General features: G+C 35.7%; 2 protein-coding genes across 9 annotated transcripts in view; one reads left to right on the forward strand and one right to left on the reverse strand.

Annotated features, from left to right (window-relative positions):
• The window catches only part of ANO3 (anoctamin 3), a 112530-nt gene that overhangs the window by 83720 nt on the left and 10653 nt on the right, over positions 1–18157 (forward strand). For 6 of the 8 annotated variants that reach the window (XM_077784400.1, XM_077784399.1, XM_077784401.1 and 3 more), the window contains 9 exons: positions 8043–8125; positions 9050–9190; positions 9541–9705; positions 10692–10728; positions 12756–12867; positions 13617–13674; positions 15895–15992; positions 17464–17609; positions 17717–17869. In XM_077784400.1, coding sequence (XP_077640526.1) covers positions 8043–8125; positions 9050–9190; positions 9541–9705; positions 10692–10728; positions 12756–12867; positions 13617–13674; positions 15895–15992; positions 17464–17609; positions 17717–17869 — 993 coding nt within the window. Of the gene's footprint in view, positions 1–8042; positions 8126–9049; positions 9191–9540; positions 9706–10691; positions 10729–12755; positions 12868–13616; positions 13675–15894; positions 15993–17463; positions 17610–17702; positions 17870–18157 lie in introns of those variants that run through there. The other 2 variants (XM_077784405.1, XM_077784403.1) reach the window with 2 other exon arrangements.
• Positions 2326–4367, reverse strand: MUC15 (mucin 15, cell surface associated). The gene is given in 5 exon segments (XM_077783796.1): positions 2326–2513; positions 2637–2652; positions 3863–4046; positions 4048–4214; positions 4296–4367. Coding segments are annotated over 5 exon segments (627 nt in total).

Genomic DNA, 18157 nt, shown 5'->3' on the forward strand with positions numbered 1-18157 from the left:
TCAGAGTGATATTCTCATGTAATATAGGTGAATCTGTCTCATATTTTCAGTCTGCTACCAAATATGCTGGATACTATGCTAGAAATGAGGTTCTGGTATTGATGGGACATACGCTGTTTTTATTACTGAACTCAAAAAAAGGGCAAGATTGCATATATGGACTGAAATCTTTAATATTTTAAATAAATACCTGTTTTGCCCATATTCAGTACGACTGACATAGTTTCTCTCTGGGGTGTATGTGCATGTAATTTACTCACATATTTAATAAAATCTCATAGTAACATTCACAGACAGTGAGATAATTCCATCAGCGTGATCCACGGTCTCCACACTAATTAAAGCGTCTTAGCAGAGCATAATAACAAGGATGTATCCCACATGGGTAGTTTGTTCTCTGCACTTTATTTTGTTTATTCTATGCCTTTTCAATTGTTTCTTTTACTTATTCTCTCATTCTATTTAGATAAACTTGGTAACTGTAAACAGATAAGTTATGCAGTTATTTGCATTATACTGCCATAATTTTATTCTTTAGCTGGACAGAACTGGACCATGCTTTTTAGGATACCTATATATGTATCAGAGATAATTCCTTTCCTCTCTTGTTAAGTATTTCTTCTATCTAATCTATACTGACACATTTAACATAATTTCTGCAGATCTAGCCTGCAATTCAAACAACAGATCAGTCTGACAGAGGAATAGAAGCTTGTTATCTTTTTTCCCATTGGTAGTGATACTAAATCACTGTCATGTAGTCAAAGGTTAGATGTAGCTCATTTTACTCAGTAATTCCATTCTCCCCAGCAAACTTCAGATAATCCAAATTAAATAATCCACGTAAACCTAATCTATATTGGCATATTCACTGAAGAAGGTCCAAATGTAAATTTTGGAAAACAATGACCTGAGTAGTTTATCAGATAGAAATTATATTAGGATAGTTTCACTTCATAGTAGTGAAGTTGAGGATTTCTTTTGTATTGATACTAAAATATCATTGTAATCCTAGTCAAATTTTTATTTGTTACATTGTTGACCAAAGTTACACAAAGCAGAATCTTACCTGGGTGCTATTTTTCTATATTATTTCCAAAAACCAAATGTAATATCCTTCCAGGAAAAGCAGAAGTTGATAATTTCATTACAAAGTAGAAGAAGTTATGCTCTGTTACTGGGCCCTGTCTGTTGTATATTGGTGTATCTTGTGATTTTTCCTTTTCATGACATTGTTTGTACAGTAATGGCTGTAAGGTAACAATGGCCAAGTTGTTTTGGAAAAAATGAAAAGAGTGTAGATAACAGGCAAGAATATAATCTGAAGCAAGCATTGCAATGAAAGATGGGATGGTGTTATGTCAGCCATTGGAATGCTATCAGATGGGCACCCTGCATTGTCTTCCTCTGTCTTATCTTCTGTGAGGCACCTCTGACTCTTATATGGTTCAAGAGAGCTGTCTTAGTGAAGAACTGAAGGAATAACATAATTTTTTTATATATTACTTGAAAGATTTAATCTCAGTCTACTGGATACCTCATAGTTTAATTCAGCAGCCCCTCACATGTAAGTCCAGTTAACTGCTTTCTGACATATGGGAGAGCAAATATCAGGGCCCTGATTAATGATTTTCTGAAGATAACTCGTGTCCTTCTAGCAATACCCATTCAGTTGGGTGACCACATGGGTGGTCAACTTTCAAAGCGGATTCCTAATCTGAAGTTATGTCAGCTTTCAGCTCTTGCCTTTAAGCTGGAAAGGGCATATTGCTGGAATTTATTTAGATTTTATTTTCTATGAGAAAAAAGGTGTGTTTGGCCTCTCAGTATTTGTTTAAACATTTATAAATAAGGTCCAGGAACATGATGTAGATGCTTGGACTGTGATTGCACTTCAATACAAGTTCTTATATACTCATAGAGAAGACAAAAGCAGTCATCTTTTTAAACATCTTAACAATATTTTTACTTCTAAAAACAGATGTAGCTTCATCCCTAATTTTGTAATTGACTTAGGATGACTAAAGAGTCTACCTTTTTTTCAGTTAAGCAAGGTTTGGGAGAGCTTTTGAGCTATAGTTTTAAACTTGCCCACAATCCTTTGAACAGGTTCAGTGATACTAGATATGAATTTCCTGGTATTTCAGAGGTTAAAAAAATAACTTGCAAGGAGGAGATACAGAGTTAAGAGGCATATTGGTTAAGCTAAAATTTAGAAATAATAAATTAATGTCAGTTGAAAGCTAATTTGGCTGGAGTCAATGATATCCTAATAATTCAGTAAGACAAGATTATTTAAGCAGCCCTGTGCAGGAATTAGAAATGTTATAATGCAAAACACTTGTACTGTTCTTTACCTGGATCACTCCTTCTGTCATCATAGAGTCATCTGTGGGAAAATGACTTGGGCCTCTTTGTAGCACCTATAAAATATCCAACCAGGCCAATTAATACACATCTCAAAATGGCTCCTACAAAAATGCCAGCTGTTACTACTTCTTTGTTGTTTTTGTCTGGGAGAAAAAGAAACAAAGATGAAACAGTTGAATGGGAATAATAAATCTATAAAAACACTGAGTGAGACTTTTCAGCAAGGATCTGAAACACTTTGCAAGCTATGAGTAAACCAGCCTTACTGCAGAAATGTTCTGCCTATGTAAATGAAAACAGACATCTCCATCTTTGAGGTTTCAGGGAATAACTGGCGTTTAGGAAAACTAAAAAGTCAGCTAAATGAGTTTTTAATCAAATAACAAGGTTTAATTAATGAATCAGCCACTATTTTTTATTTGACTAAATAAACAGTAATCATTCTTTGAATGCAATTATTTGTAAGCATTTAAGCCAGCAGTTAAAATTGCAGCCTCTGAATTTCAGTTTTTGTGTGTGTAAAGCTAAAAATTCAGTAATGGTGATTGAGCATGCATCTGTTCAATTACCAGAATAAATGCATTTCTTCACGATTTTTCCTCCAGTTGCATGAAACCTTTCTTCAAGATATTCAGTTTTTCTTGGAAGTGAACTTGCTCTCTAACTCTCCTTCCTTCTCAGCTGATGTTATGTAAAAATTAGGTGCCTTGTAATTATTAGCTGTGTGTTAACTATGATGGGAAACATGAAAGTCTGATGGTACTTCAGTTCTTAGTACAAACTGTACTTGCAGTCCTGTGTTAAAAGCTTGAAAGCTAATTAATGCAAAAAATTACTGTGCCTTCTAATACTTTCTTTTCCTGAAGACCTGTTTCAGAATAGCAGGATAGAAAAGTGCAATGACAGTTTTATGTTCCATTGTTTTCCCATGCATACTTAATTTGGTAATTAAATGCACAATGAGTAATTCCTTTGGAAGTGTTTATAAGAAGTCATCTTTGGTTACAAAAATTTCTGAACTTTAATAAGTTGATGTGCTGTATATTTTAAGTCCAATTTCTACATATCTGCTTTTAAGGTTTATTCTAGTGAAAATGGGCAATACCTGTCACTAGATTCTCCCGATCTGGGAAGTGTTAAATAATTAATTTAAGAGTAAATAATTTGAAAAATACATGTGTGGGTGAGCTTTAGTTTTAGTTTGTATTAGCTCACTTGTAAGTTCACATGTCTCATAAAGCCTCCAGTTCAATTTAGCAAAAGGTTTTATTTCAGCATTATAATTTTATTAAACCACTTGGATTTTAGTTAGATCCTTACCTGCATTGGCATCTTTTGGTGGTGCAATAGAAGGGTTGCTGGAATTAACGCTTTAGCTTTGTTGTCTGCTGAATGGGTTTGAAACTTGGGGTAGGACTGTCCTGCTTCACCATGGGTGATGTCAGAATGACACTGATGGGGAGCAGCGTGGTGCGTTTGATTGAAGAGTTACCACTGGGAGCACTAAAGCCCCAAGGGTAGTATAGATGACTGTGGAATGATTTGGTGTCACTGTGGAAGGAGATGTAGCTGCAGCACACTTGGTCATTTCAGAAAAGTCACCTGTTATTCTAAATGTTGCTAAAGACATTGGGCTCCTGTGGATGTTTGTGACTGAGTTCTTTATTCCATTTTGTTGATACATTTGAAGAGAAGGTGGTGCCATCAGAGGGCCTCGGGGATATGCTTGTTGCCTCACTGATCATTTCTGCTCTTGTCATTGCATTCTCTTTGACACTGGCAATTGCTGGTGCAGCATGACACATGGTAGAAGGACTTCTGGTAGTCATATGCAGAACAAATCTCTGTGAAGTTAGTTGCACTGGAGACTGATGGTTTTTTGTAATTGAACTATTTCTTTTAGTGGTTTATTTTATTTCTCCAGCCTCAGTATTGCTTCTGTTCCACTGCAGTCTTACAAGCAGAAAAATAATAGTCATTACACAGGAGGGTTGCATGGTGTTGAGTTCAAAGTTTCTTTTATACAGAACCCGCAAGAAATTCACTTTTGTTTATGATTTTATTTAACCAAACCAAGTCACTCAGTGAAGATCCAAATAAGTTGGTAAAAGAAGTTAGTGTTATATAATAGAAATCTTTTTTACCACGTGTTGATGCTGGAAACCTTATGTCCCTAAGTGTTAATGACATAAGAATTGCCTAAAATAATATTGATGATCAACAAAATTGATCTCATCTTGGTCAATATCAGTTGCAATATTGATCTCAGTGTGCTGATGGAGATGTTGTAGGATAGCTCATGTGACTGGAATGTTGTCATGAAGGGCTACAAACTGTTTAGGATAGACAGACCAGGAAAGGACATGGTGTCAGAGTTGTTCTGTGTGAGACAAGACTTGGAATGTATTCAGCTCTGACTTGGGGTAGATGAGGAGTAAGTCAAGAACTTATGGGTCAGGATAAACGGGGTTACTTGTAAGGGTGACACTGTTGTGGGTGTTTACTACAGGTCAGCTGATCAGGAAAAAGTGGATGAGGTCTTCTGCAGACAGCCTGAAGCAGCCTCACAGTCAGAGCACTGGTTCTTGTGAGGCACTTTACTGCCTTGACATATGCTGAAGAAGCAACACAGCGAAGCACAAACAGTCCAGGACGTTCCTGGAAAGCAGGTAGTTAGAGGATTCCCCAAGGAGTGGCATGTTGCTTGATCTCATACCAACAAACAGGGAAGTCGTGTGGGAAATGTGAAGCTTGGGAGCAGCCTTGGCTGCAGGGATCATGTGATTGTGAAGTTTAGTACTGGATAAAGAGGAAGCAAGGCAGCAAGTAAAATTACAAGCATGATATTCAGGCAAGCTAACATTAGCCGCTTTAGGGATCTCTTGGAAAAATCCCATGAGAATAGGCCCTGCAGGGAAGAGAGGTCTAAGAGAGCTGGTTGATATTCAAAGACTACATTCTCCAGGCTCAAAAATTATGAATCCCAATGAGAAAGGAATCAGGCAAAGCTGTCAAAAGACCTGTGTGAATGAATAAAGAATTCCTGTTAAGCATAAGCAGGAAATACACAGGAGATTGAAGCATCTTGGAATGCATTGGAATGCATCTAGAGAGGTGATCAGAGTAAGTAGAAATGGAACAATGAAGGCCAAGGCCCATCTGGTATAAAATCTGTGCAGGGATGTAAAGGACAACAAGGAAGGCTTACTCAAAGGCTTATCCATAACAAAAGGAAAACAAAGGATCATGTGGCCCATTACTAAATGGAGGGAGGCCCTTGTAGCTGAAGACACAGAAAAGGCAGAGCTGCTGAGCTTCTTTGCATTGGTCTTCCCTGATGTGACCAGCCCTCAGGAATCTCTGTCCCAGGTGCCCAGGCTTGTTCAAGCACGACTGGTTAGAGAAGACTAGAGAAGTGGTGGGCTATGAAGTTGATTAAGGGACTGGAGAATCTTTCTTAACAGGAAAGGCTGAGGGAACTGGGCCTGTTCATTCTTTAGGAGAGATGACTGAGAGGGGATCTCATCAATATATCTGAGTATCTGAAGGGAGTTTGTTAAGAGGATGGAGCCAGTATCTGCTCAGTGCTAAACAACAGGATAAGATGCAATGAGCAGAAACTAATGCACAGTAATTTTCACCTGAATGTGAAGAAGGACTTCTCTCCTGCTTGCACTGGAAGAGGTTGCTCAGAGAGGTTGTGGAGTCTCCCTCACTGGAGGTATTCAAGAACTACCTGGATGCAATCCTGTGTCATATGCTCTTGAATGACCCTTCTTAAGTAGGGAGGTTAGACCTGGTGATGCACTCCCTTCCAATCTTAACCATTTCATGATTCTGGAACAAAAGATTATTTTCATAAGAAAATTCCATGGTTCTATAAACAGACCTCATACTCAGAAGGGAATAATTCAAAACCACTTTGCTATGGAGTGAAGTAATGCAACATATGCGGATGATATTCTCAAGGCAATGTTTTCTGGGCAGACAGCAATTCTAAGGGCATGCTAAAGATTTATGCTCTCTTGTAAAGAATTATAATTTTTACAATTAACCTGCAAAGCTGATGGATAATATTTTGTGGCCTTGAGGAGTGAGTGTCATATGAATGCTGCCAGGAGCAAATTGAAAATTAAATCAGTCCAGAGGTTATGAATGAGGCTGAATTTGTGTGCAAACTTGTTTTGCAATACAAAACCCGAAATTCTGTATTAGGCAATAATTTTTCAAATGTTAGATGGAGAAGAATAAGAAAACCTCACCTTGAAGTCACATGATTGTAGTAGGTCTGCTGTTCAGCATATGTTGTTCAGTGAGGTGTTGGTGAGGGGTATTTTTTCTATATGTGAAACAGATTTGGATCATCCAGTTTTTAACTCCCACACATGAGCTCTCATATGACAGCACAGTAAATTCTATAGTAAGTCATTCTTCAGCATCATTAATTATTTGGATGTTCATCTATATGGGTACTTCACCACCGGAATGAAGGAGATTTTAGTAACTATTTTGTAACTATTTTGTAACTATTTTGTCTTCAAGTCTCTCCTATTTTTGTTAGGCTTTTTCTTATGAGTGGTTTTATAGAGTGTTTGTGTTTTGTTTTTTTTGTGGTTTTTTTTGGGTTTTTTTTTTGTTTTTTTTGAGATTTTTGTGTTTGATTGTTTTGGGCAAGGGGCAGAGAGCAAGGGCTGGTTTTATTAATTTGTTAGTTTGGGGTTTTTTTATTGAGTTGTGTATTATCCCCAGCTTAGCTTCTTTGTATATAACACTGTTAAGAGCAATGTGAAGAACGTATATTATATAAATAAGTAATGTATAATTATGTAGATATAGGTATATAATATATATAACTAATTATGATAAATAATTATGTATCAATTATGTATAGAAACCCAAAAAGGTATTAAACATAGTACAGAAATATAGATAAAGGTAGGAATATGTGACCATCCTGTTTATTTTGAGTTAGAAATACTTCTTCTGAGCAATTGGCTTTCTAGAAGAAGCAAATTTTCATACTTCCTGTTTGAAATCATGATTTTTCCAAGGAACAATTGGACAATTCTATGTTTTGTCAGGAATCACACCCTAAACAAGGTGTCTTATCCTCAGTGGCAGACTACAATGTTCTGGAAATTTGGAGTTATTTAAAACCCCTAAGTACATGGACAATCTGATTATGGTCTCACACCTAGTTTAGAAATAATTGTCTAAAGAATTATTCTAGTAGCAAAACTGCTGCAGTATAAAACTATATAGCTTGGAAAGAAGTGAGATTGTCGTATTTGAACTGAATAAAATGAGATTGTTCTTGGCTCTTTATTAATAGATATCACTGTGTATGTGTTTCCTTGTTTCTTCCAGAGAAGATTCTATGTTTTGAATAAAATGAAAAGCAAAATGATGAATTTAAAGGGATGGCAGTGTCTCATGTTGACATGTACCTATCTCTGTACAGCTACTGCAGACAACAAAAATATGATTTTCAGAAAACATTGCTAAATAGTGTTTTAAATTTAACAGGGGTTATCATAAAGCTACTTAGAGTTTCAGATTCTATGAGGAAAACTGTCAGATAGTGGCTAATGATATGTTACATTGCTGATTTTCTTAAGATCTGCATGGCCCTTTTTTCCCCCCTGTAGTTAAAGTACAGTTGTTTTCCACAGCAACAGTCTTTCTAGAGTTTTGGAAAAGACGGAGAGCTGTATTGACTTATGATTGGGACCTCATAGACTGGGAAGATGAGGAGGTAAGAAGAAACAGAAATAAACATGTAAAGCCTTGCTATCAGTGTGGTTAAAGTCTCAATATCGATCCATATTGTATGTCAGTCATCTGAGTTTGTCATTCAGATCATATTTGTATTGATAGTACTAGTTGCAGAATGCAAAGGTATGCTTGAGTTTGTACAAGGATACCTTGCCTTTCCCAACTAATGTTATAATTCCAAATATAATTCTACATTTATTAAATGTATCCTTGGAAAAACTGAGTGCAAATACTTCCCATAGAGAGGACAGGAGCTGCTTCTGATGTCAGCACAGATGCCTTTCAGCTCCATGGTTTCTGGTTCTGGAAATTCCTGATCCTGCATAAAAATAGAACCAAGACAAGCAACAAGACAGAAACTAGCTTTTGTATCCTTGGAGAGGCATAGCTTATCCCTGAATATTCTGCTATCAGCATCAGCAGTAATAATTTTTTTTTTATTCCATTAATCACTAGCAAGTATAGCTGTAATTTATCTATATTGGTGATTTAATTGCAGCTTAAGTCAATAGACTTCACTTGTTTTACAGCTTGGATGAGTAGATAGAAGCTGCTGGCTATTTTTAATAAATGCTCTCATAACACAAACAACACCATCATAATTGGGCCTAATTTATAGTTGTGTTATCAATTTTCGCAGACAATCTAGTGTCTAAGTCAGCAATGTGACCCATGATACTTTTTAACACCCACAAATAGTGGTGAAGGCTCCTGTGGTTTCTGTTCTTTGTTGCACTCTGGCACTGCTTCCAAGGATTTTCAAAAGAGCAAATTATTTAGGTATTTGAGTTGTAGCATTATAAAAAAACCATCCATATCAGTATAATGTTCTACTTTGTAGCACATGTATGTCTGATTCTTGAGAGAAGTAATACCGCAAATGGAATCCACCCTGTCGTTCCAGGAAGAGCTGCGTCCCCAGTTTGAAGCTAAATATTCTCAAGTGGAAAGAGTAAATCCCATCACAGGAAAACCTGAACCTTTTCAACCTTTCCCTGATAAGCTCAGTCGACTGATGGTGTCTGTCTCAGGAATATTCTTCATGGTGATGTTTAATGATATTAGAACTATTGTATTTTAATTCATCTTATTCTGATGTAAATAGTAACTCACCATGAGCATTCATTAAGATTAGTGGATTTACATAATATACGCAAAACTGATTGTCTTACTGCTTGTTCAGGGACCTCTTTGTTTCACAAGATAGAATATAGTTATATTGGAAAAGAATAGTAAAGAAATGTTTTAACTTATCTTTGTTTTTTGTTCTCTCAAATTCTGCTCTCCAAAACAAATATCAATCTTTAAAACACTTGTTTTATTATTTCAGTGGATATTATTTCAGATGTGATTCCTTTTGTTCTAATACCTCTACTCATAAATACATACCTGTAGATTTCACTGGTCCTTACTGCAGTGTTTGCAGTTGTGGTGTATCGGCTGGTAGCCATGGAGCAGTTTGCTTCTTTCAAGTGGTATTTCATCAAGAAGTATTGGCAGTTTGCAACATCTGGCACTGGAGTCTGTATCAATTTTATGATCATCATGTCACTCAATGTTGTAAGTCTTCTGTTCTTTTAAAGGAGCAATTAATTTTAAAGAGTGATTTTTACAAGCTTACTGAGTTAATCATGTATTAGATATATACATGTTCATGCAGCTGTGTATGAAGCTAGTATTACAGTGGATTTTCCTCCTCTGATACAATGTTGATGTTTTTCTCTAATTCCTCTGTAATTTGTCACTGCACATCTTTGCTTATATCACCAAGTTACAGGGGTACAGATTGCTGCTTTTATTTGTATTTTTTTATTATTGCATTTTGCAATAGATTTCTAATTGGAACTACATTATTTTCTTGACTGAGTATTTGGTTTCTAAGTTGTTTTTGATTAATGACTTCTTATTAAAATGCAGTGTTGCACAGTCCTAGAATCATTGTGATATATGATTTTGGTGTCTTTTCTGTCATGTAACAGCACAGGTTTAATAATTTGCTCTTATAGCATTACACAGACAGAAACTCTTATTTCAGCTGCACTATTATTTTTCATCTTTCTGTTCCCATGCAAGCACAGATAAAAAGGAATAATAACCCAGCAAATATTGGCTTTTAGTCCTCTTAAGGACTTGCACTCGCTGCAATAAGAAATAATTCTTCCAATCAGAGTCCTCTAGTTACTTGTGTTATTATATATGATCACTCCACATCATAAAACATATATTGAAGTGAATAAGCAAAGCTATCAAAAATAACTTGCTACTCATAGTATAGTCAAGGAAATATATTTCAGAGTTGGCAACTGCCAGGGGCTGAATTAGATTTAAAATAAAGACCAGAGATAGTCAATATATATAGAGGAAAGTTTTCAGTACAAGGCTGATCCTCAGCTAGTATCTGTATTCATGGAAAGGAGAACTGTCCTGCAATACCTTGATGCTACAGAGCAAGAGAATACCATGCTTTTGATGCTTGTTTTCATTGTGGATTTGTCATCACAACAGCCAGGTTGTCCTGTACTTACACCACTTAATTTCTTTTTTAGGTGTATGAAAAAGTTGCCTATCTCCTGACAGACTTAGGTATGTAGGTCTTTACTAATGGTGTGGTTTTTGCTGGCTGTGGCATATACCTTTATAGTATACTTCTTTATTTACCTTTAAAAAAGTGTTTTGAAAACTTCATCTATGAAGTAAGTTTCTGGCATTTCCCTAAGCAAGTGAGAAATATCACAGAAAGAAAAGAAATAATTATTTCACCGAGGAAATAAAATAAAACTAAGGAATTTATTCTTATACTTCTACTTTTAGTGTTTCATAGTATACACTGAAAAATAGTAATCTTATTTTCAAGCAAAAGTCAAAATTTATTCTTTCTTAGCATGCTAAGGGTTTTTTTCCATTTTCCCCAAATGCTTATTTTTTATTAATTTTTAATTTGATCTTTCAGATGGAAGAGAATGGGTTAAGATAAAATTAAGTTGTCCCAGATAAAAATGTTAAGTCATGAATTTTGAAGTAGCTCCAATTCTGTAACATTAAAATTTTATACTGAAGCCTCTAGTTATGATTCAATCACAGTCATAAAGCTTTCTAGATTATAGATTACAAGAAAGCAAAGACAGAATTTAAGATCTCTGGCTGTGTCAATGTGTTACTATTTAGTGTTTCATTCTACATGCTCACTTTTAGTCCATGTCAAAATACACAAGTGATCTTGTCTTGGTTAAATTCCAGCTGGCTGCTTAAATTCCACAGCTCCCTCTTTTGGTTACAGTAATGAGATGCTCAAAACTTTATAGTGCTTCACCTAACAGGCAGTAGAACAGATTAGAAAAATTTAGAATTTATAGTCAACTTACTCGAATTAATAAAATACTTTAAAGTATTCTTTCATATAAAAATTATTTCTATTAATTTTAATATATTTTATTGTTATGTGTCATAGAATGGGAAAGAAAATAATTAAGTGTATAAGCAAGTTTTTTCCCAAAATACATTAAAAAATTTTTTTCCAAAAAGTTTTCCTGAATTAAACATAATATGGAGCATTAGGTGTTTCAGATAGGTACCTCATCTTCTTTGTAAGGTGTTTTACATCAGAAGAGAACAACCTTCTGGAAACAGCTGTCCTTATGTAAAGCTTGTAGTATCCTGTATATTTCTATCCAAATTTAGTAATCTGTAGACCAGAGTAGTTAAGTAGTACAAATTTTAACTGACAAATACGGGCTGTGTAGACTTAAAAATAATATGCTTTTACAACTGACATGCTTTAAAATTTCTACCAATGTACTATATTCCAAGTTTGATATGTCCAACAAAGATGGATTTTGTAAAAATTAATTTGTAAATATTATCACCAAATTCTAATTCAGACATAATGTTCTACAAACCTTAAGGAAAGAGTTCCAGGGAAGACCCACATGGAACGCTTGTAGCCCTGCTATACATTCCTGTGTTTCTTTCCAAAAGAAGCCAAGAAAGAACCTCTGTCCTTTGCTCATTGAATTATAAACTGTTTGGCACTCCACAAGCATTATGAAAGGGAACTCTTGAGGATGAAGTAAAGGTTTTACAGAAGTATTTAGAAGGTGAGAAGCTTGGATGAGGAATCAAGTAACTTTTAAGTGGTTCTTTCACCTCTGCTTCCTTTGGCAGCTCTACTGATTCCAAGTTCTTTCAGGTTTTTGGGGTGTTGGATTGTTTTGGTTCATTGTTTGGTTTGGGGTTTCTTTGTTTTGAGATTTTGTTGTTGTTTGGTTTGGTTTTGTGGGTTTTTTTGTGTTGAATTTTTCTTTTGAATCAAGATACTTTTAATCTTAAGATAAAAATTTGCCCTTGTTTCCAAATGTTTTCATGGAAGTGAAACAGGTATCTTCCCATAGGATTATGATTTATGCTGAACTAAGGGGCTTCTATGTACTAGTTTTCACATAGAAACAACATAGTCTGAGGTGGGGCAATGCAGAGAAATCAATTGCATCATGATGGGGCACCATGGCTTAAAACCATCCCTTGTTTTGTTAGTGTTGATTGATTTGTAAGCAAACTTATGCATAACTCAATTTCATCTTTGTTTATATAATGTATATTGTGTCTTTCTGAAGAGCATCCTAGAACAGAATCTGAGTGGGAAAACAGCTTTGCCTTGAAAATGTTCCTCTTTCAGTTTGTCAACTTGAACAGCTCCATCTTCTACATCGCCTTTTTTCTTGGCAGGTAAATTATCTTTTCCAATTGCACTTAAAAGAAAACTTGCACAGAACTCAAAATCTTCACTAATTTAATAGATCTGAAGAACATACAGTAACAGTTTGAACTGTAAGGTTTAGGTACTAGTTGGTTTCTGGGCATAATTAAAACACTAAATATTTCTAGATGTATGTAAGGGTTGGACCCTTGAAATGTTTACTCATGAAACTAGAGGGTAAAAATTCTACTTTCATTATGGGGGTGTAAACGACTTTCCTACTAAACAAGAACACAGAACTTTTGAAAATGCAGCCACTTCCTAGATGTGGGTCTGTATTTAGCCCTGTGTTAATAGGCTTTATTGATCTTTTCTTGTTTATGCCCCTTGAGTTACATTTCCAAGAATGCATTTCTGTATTCAGAAACAAATCGTAAATATTGTCTGGCAAACCTTATACAAGAGTAGAAAGCAAAAATTCTGGCTCCAATTTTTGTGCGTATCTTTAGGTTAGATAGAGCATGAGATACAGCACAGATCTAACCTCGCTTCATCTTCAATTTTGTTATGGTCACACCATTCCTGCAGAACCTACAGAACCTTGCAAAATGGTGGTCTTTCTTAGCGTTCTGAAACTTCCGTATCCTATGGACACCAGATTTAAACCTGTGCGATTTATTCTGTTGATATTTCCTGAATTCAGTGGATGTTATGAAACAGCTGCTGATACAGATTGTTTCTGGAATGTTCACTGAGAAACAGAAATCTTATTTTCCAGATTTGCAGGCCGCCCAGGAAAGTACAACAAGCTTTTTAACAGATGGAGGCTGGAAGAGGTAAGCAGTCCTGGTTTGTGTTCCTGTGGTATTTCCATGAGTAAAAAGGAAGTGGTTGAAGCCCACTTTAAAGATTTTATTATTCCAAGTGCAGCAAATACTAAACTCTTATTTCTAGCAAAGGATAGGATGTAGGAGATGGGTTTTTCCTTCTCTGTTCTCCAGTGTGCTGAGTGACCCTGCCCAAGGCCACACAAGTTATTTCTGCCTCTGCCTTAGGGAAAAGCCATCAGTAATAAGCCCCTTACCTCAGAAGCACTGGGAATCCTACAAGATTGGAATCTCCTGGTACCTGGAATTTTTGGGTAGAGGACATAAAGCCATCAGCTTTTTATTCAACTTGATAAGTTTCTGTCAGCACAGAAAAATAATAGATCTGTTGGAATGGGTCCAGAGGGGTGCAAAAAAATGAATTGGAGGGCTGGAACATCTCTCCTATGAAGGCAGGCTGAGTTGGAGGTACTCAGCTTGGAGAAGAGAAGGCTCCAAGGAGACATTAGTGCTGCCTTTGAATACTTAGAAGTGTTTGTAAGAAAGAAGGGGACAAACTTAGTAGGGCCTGTTGAGACAGGGCAAGGATTAATGATTTTAAACTAAGAAAGGCTAGATTTAGACCAGGTGTAAGGAAGAGATTTTTTAAAAATTACTATTATTAGGATGGTGAGACACTGGGACAGGCTATCTAGAGAGGTGATGGATGTCTTATCCCTGGAAACATTCAAAGTCAGGTTGGATGGTGTCTCTGCCCGGCCACAGTGTGGAGGTCTCCCAGCTAGCAGGCTCCCTGTGGCCGGAGGGCACGACAGGAGTGGCTGCCCCCGTATCTCTCCCGAGACCTCTGGGGTGGCAGTGCTCACAGGGATGGCAGCTCCCCGTGGCTGGCTGTGGCGTGGGTATCACAGCTCCCAAGCAGAAACGATGGACTGAAGCAAAGAAACAGAGAAAATTCATGCAAATTAAGAGAAAATACAAACAGAGAAAATAAATACAAACAGAAAAAAATCATACAAATTCACTTGTATGAATTCCAAGGTCATTTATTACCTAGGAGGGTTCAGGGACAAGTAAGGCACAGGAATGAAGGTGGCAGCACATTATAAAGGGCGGGAGGGTATGAGGGGTGGAAACAGCTCACATCCAATGGGGAGCCATTAGGGGAGGAGAACACAACGGGGATAATCCAATGAGGACAGCACAGGGGAGGGAGCAGGCTTAACAATCCAATGGGGTGCTGAGGAAGGGGCAACACACGGAACTTTTGAGAACCAAATGGATGTGGCTACAATGACAGACAGGGGAGGTGGGCAGCACAACTTGGATTGACAGAACCTTTTAAGGATATGAGGGGAGGAACATGGAGTTTGGCACTTTGAGGGACAACTAAGTGGCAGGAAAACAGCCTGGGAGAAACCATTGTGAGGGGAAGAAATAGGGGTTACAAGGAACATACCAACTGAAACTACCTAACATTAAATGCCTAACTCTTAAAACAAAACATAATAAAATCCTATAAAAATACACACCGCCACAGGATGGGACTCATCTAGTTGAAAATGGCCATACTTATTGCAGGAGTTTGGAATAGATCATCTTAAGAGGTCCTTATCCAACCCAAAATAATCTATAATTCTATGGAATTCTGAAAGGAGAAAAATAATATTTTCAAAATTTAACTTGAATGTTAGAATTGCAAATCACCAGTATGGTGAAATTTCCTCTTTTCTCTGAAAAACAGATTTCTTCTACTGAAATTTGGTAGCACAGAGTAAAATATCATAGCTTTGTAGTCAATTAATTGAAAAATTGTTCTGTAATTACTTAACATTTTAATATGGCTGTATATATAGATAGATAGATATAGATAAAATACCAGTACCAGAAATTCTCTCTTTAGACTTAGATTATTGCAAATGAAATATTGCTCCATTTTTTTTAACTGAGTAAGTACTTACTGGTCTAAGTGAAATGGTATGTATCATATATATCTAGTACACATACCTTTAAATTAGGCAATATGATCTAATATCTAACAATATGTCAAAAGGTTGTTCAGCTGAAGTCTCTTAATGTTTATTTTATTAACCTTTATTTTAATATTTTGCAGATGAAGATTAGTGTTTTTCAACATATATACTTAATATTTTTATTTACACTCTGAACAAATAATAAAAAAAAAGAGTTCTCTGATTTTAGCTGTTGATCTCTTCTACTTCATTTCAGTGTCATCCTAGTGGCTGCTTGATAGATCTATGCTTACAAATGGGAGTTATTATGGTTTTAAAACAAATGTGGAACAACTTCATGGAACTAGGCTATCCGTAAGTTCAGATGTTAATTTTGAAAACAATAATAGATGTTAGCATGATTCAGTGCTAGGGAAAAATGGTTTTATGTTTGGAGAATGTTTTCACGCATTGCACCTCAGTTATTGTCACTTTATTCCCAAGGAAAGCATTAACTTCTGCTCTAAGATAAAGATTCTCAGGGTATGTTAAGCATCTCAGTTACGTATTATGATTTCATCTTCCATAATAAAGATATGTTCAGCCTCTGAATTTAATAATGAGCTAAGAGTCTTATACTTCTCTTGAAACTGAAAAAATATGTGTCCAGTAAAATATTAATCATCAAATATTGATGAAATTGAAGTCTCAACCTTGAAAATATGTTAGAAAGGATTTTGCTCAGAACATGCAATTGCAGTTGTTCTGCACATGAGAGACAACGCACTGTATGTTGTAGAATGAAGATTTTTGAAATTGAGAAACCTACTTGAACTGCCAGACTTCCTGTCTTCTCAGCCAAGCAGGATGTTAACTTTGTCTAAAATTTATTTTAGAACATGCTTGTATTCTGTTACAGAAAGAAATGTTGTGTTTTGACAAAACCATTGTTGGCAATATAGGCAATAGTTTATCTTTCAAACAAACTAACAAACTGCTCTTCCAGTAGCAAGAGAGATTAAGAGCCAAACACTAAATTAGCTTGAGAAAAAAAAAGCAGCCTTTTTATCAAAATACTTACAAGAAAGTTATTTCCCATCTTTAATCTCTTTTCCATATCTGGAAACAAATAGTAGTCTTTAGTTGGTCCATATGTCAGTACTAGATAATATTTTTCATTTACATAACCCATTTAATTCATGAACCTACTATCTCCTTAATATTTATAACTACTTTGTGGAAAGATCTTTGCAAAGCTTTATGAAGAATAGTCTTAAATATTTCCACCTTCATTCAGCAACACCTTTTTAAATACTTTTTCCTGCTTTAAGAAAATAAATATTCTGTAGAGCATCTAGATCTTTAGGTTTGTTCAAAAATATATGTATTCTACCATTCAGTATATTTTACTATGGCATTGTTACTGAATTCCACTGTCCTGATTTGTCTGTAACAGGATTGAAATAAAGCATTATTTACTTTTTAGTGCTCTTGCTATGCATGATTTTTTTTCTTTTTTCTTTAATTTAATCATTCAGGTAAATCTTACCAAAATAAAAAAAGTCCATGCAAGCATATTCAATATTCTGAAAAGCTTATTTGTACAATACCAAACATGCTACATTAAATACAATCAAAATTATAATGCAGAATTATAAGATATTTTATAAGTTTTTTTTGCTTTGTTTGCTTTGTATCAAAGATGATGTTGTACAATTTCCCATAAAATATTTAAGTCATCATCCAGATGCTGTTCAAAATAGGTCCACTTATTTCAAAACAGTACCAGAACATATTTTAAATCTCTGCTCAGAGCAGTCATTAATACTCTCTTTATCTAATAAAGTTTATTACAGAATTGGTGGTCACGACGCAAAATGAAGAGAAAAGGGCAATCAATGGAGAATAAAATTTCTCTACCTCAATGGGAAAAAGATTGGAATCTGCAACCTATGAATCTCCATGGTTTAATGGACGAATATTTAGAGATGGGTGAGCAAATTTGGAAGGTGTTGGTTTTCTTCAGAAGGTAGAACTATGTTGCATTGTTAAAAGATTTTTTGACTTTCTGATTTCTAACCACAGAAATGCCTGTCTAGTTTTACAGTTTGGCTTTACCACCATTTTTGTTGCTGCTTTCCCCCTGGCACCTCTCCTGGCACTGCTCAACAACATCATAGAAATCAGGTTAGATGCATACAAGTTTGTCACTCAGTGGCGAAGACCCATGCCTGCAAGAGCAACAGATATAGGTGAGAGAAGCTAATGGCTGTCACTGTCAGCTACCCTCTCTTTGGGTTTTCCTCTTGAGAACAGCTTAACCCCTGAAGTGTTTCATGTATCAAGATGGTAACATAACCAATAGATTTCAGTGACAACTTTTCTTTTTGGCAACAAAAGGGTAGTTAGTTGCTTTGCAAAGAGGATTCCTCAAGGTTGTTTCCCATTTACAATAAAGAATCATAATAGTTTGAATATTGAAAACAGGCTAAAAATATTTTAGTCTTTTGATTTGTGGAACTCTAGGTCTAAAATAAATT

Source organism: Lonchura striata, chromosome 6, assembly GCF_046129695.1.
Source record: "Lonchura striata isolate bLonStr1 chromosome 6, bLonStr1.mat, whole genome shotgun sequence".
NCBI lineage: Eukaryota > Metazoa > Chordata > Aves > Passeriformes > Estrildidae > Lonchura > Lonchura striata.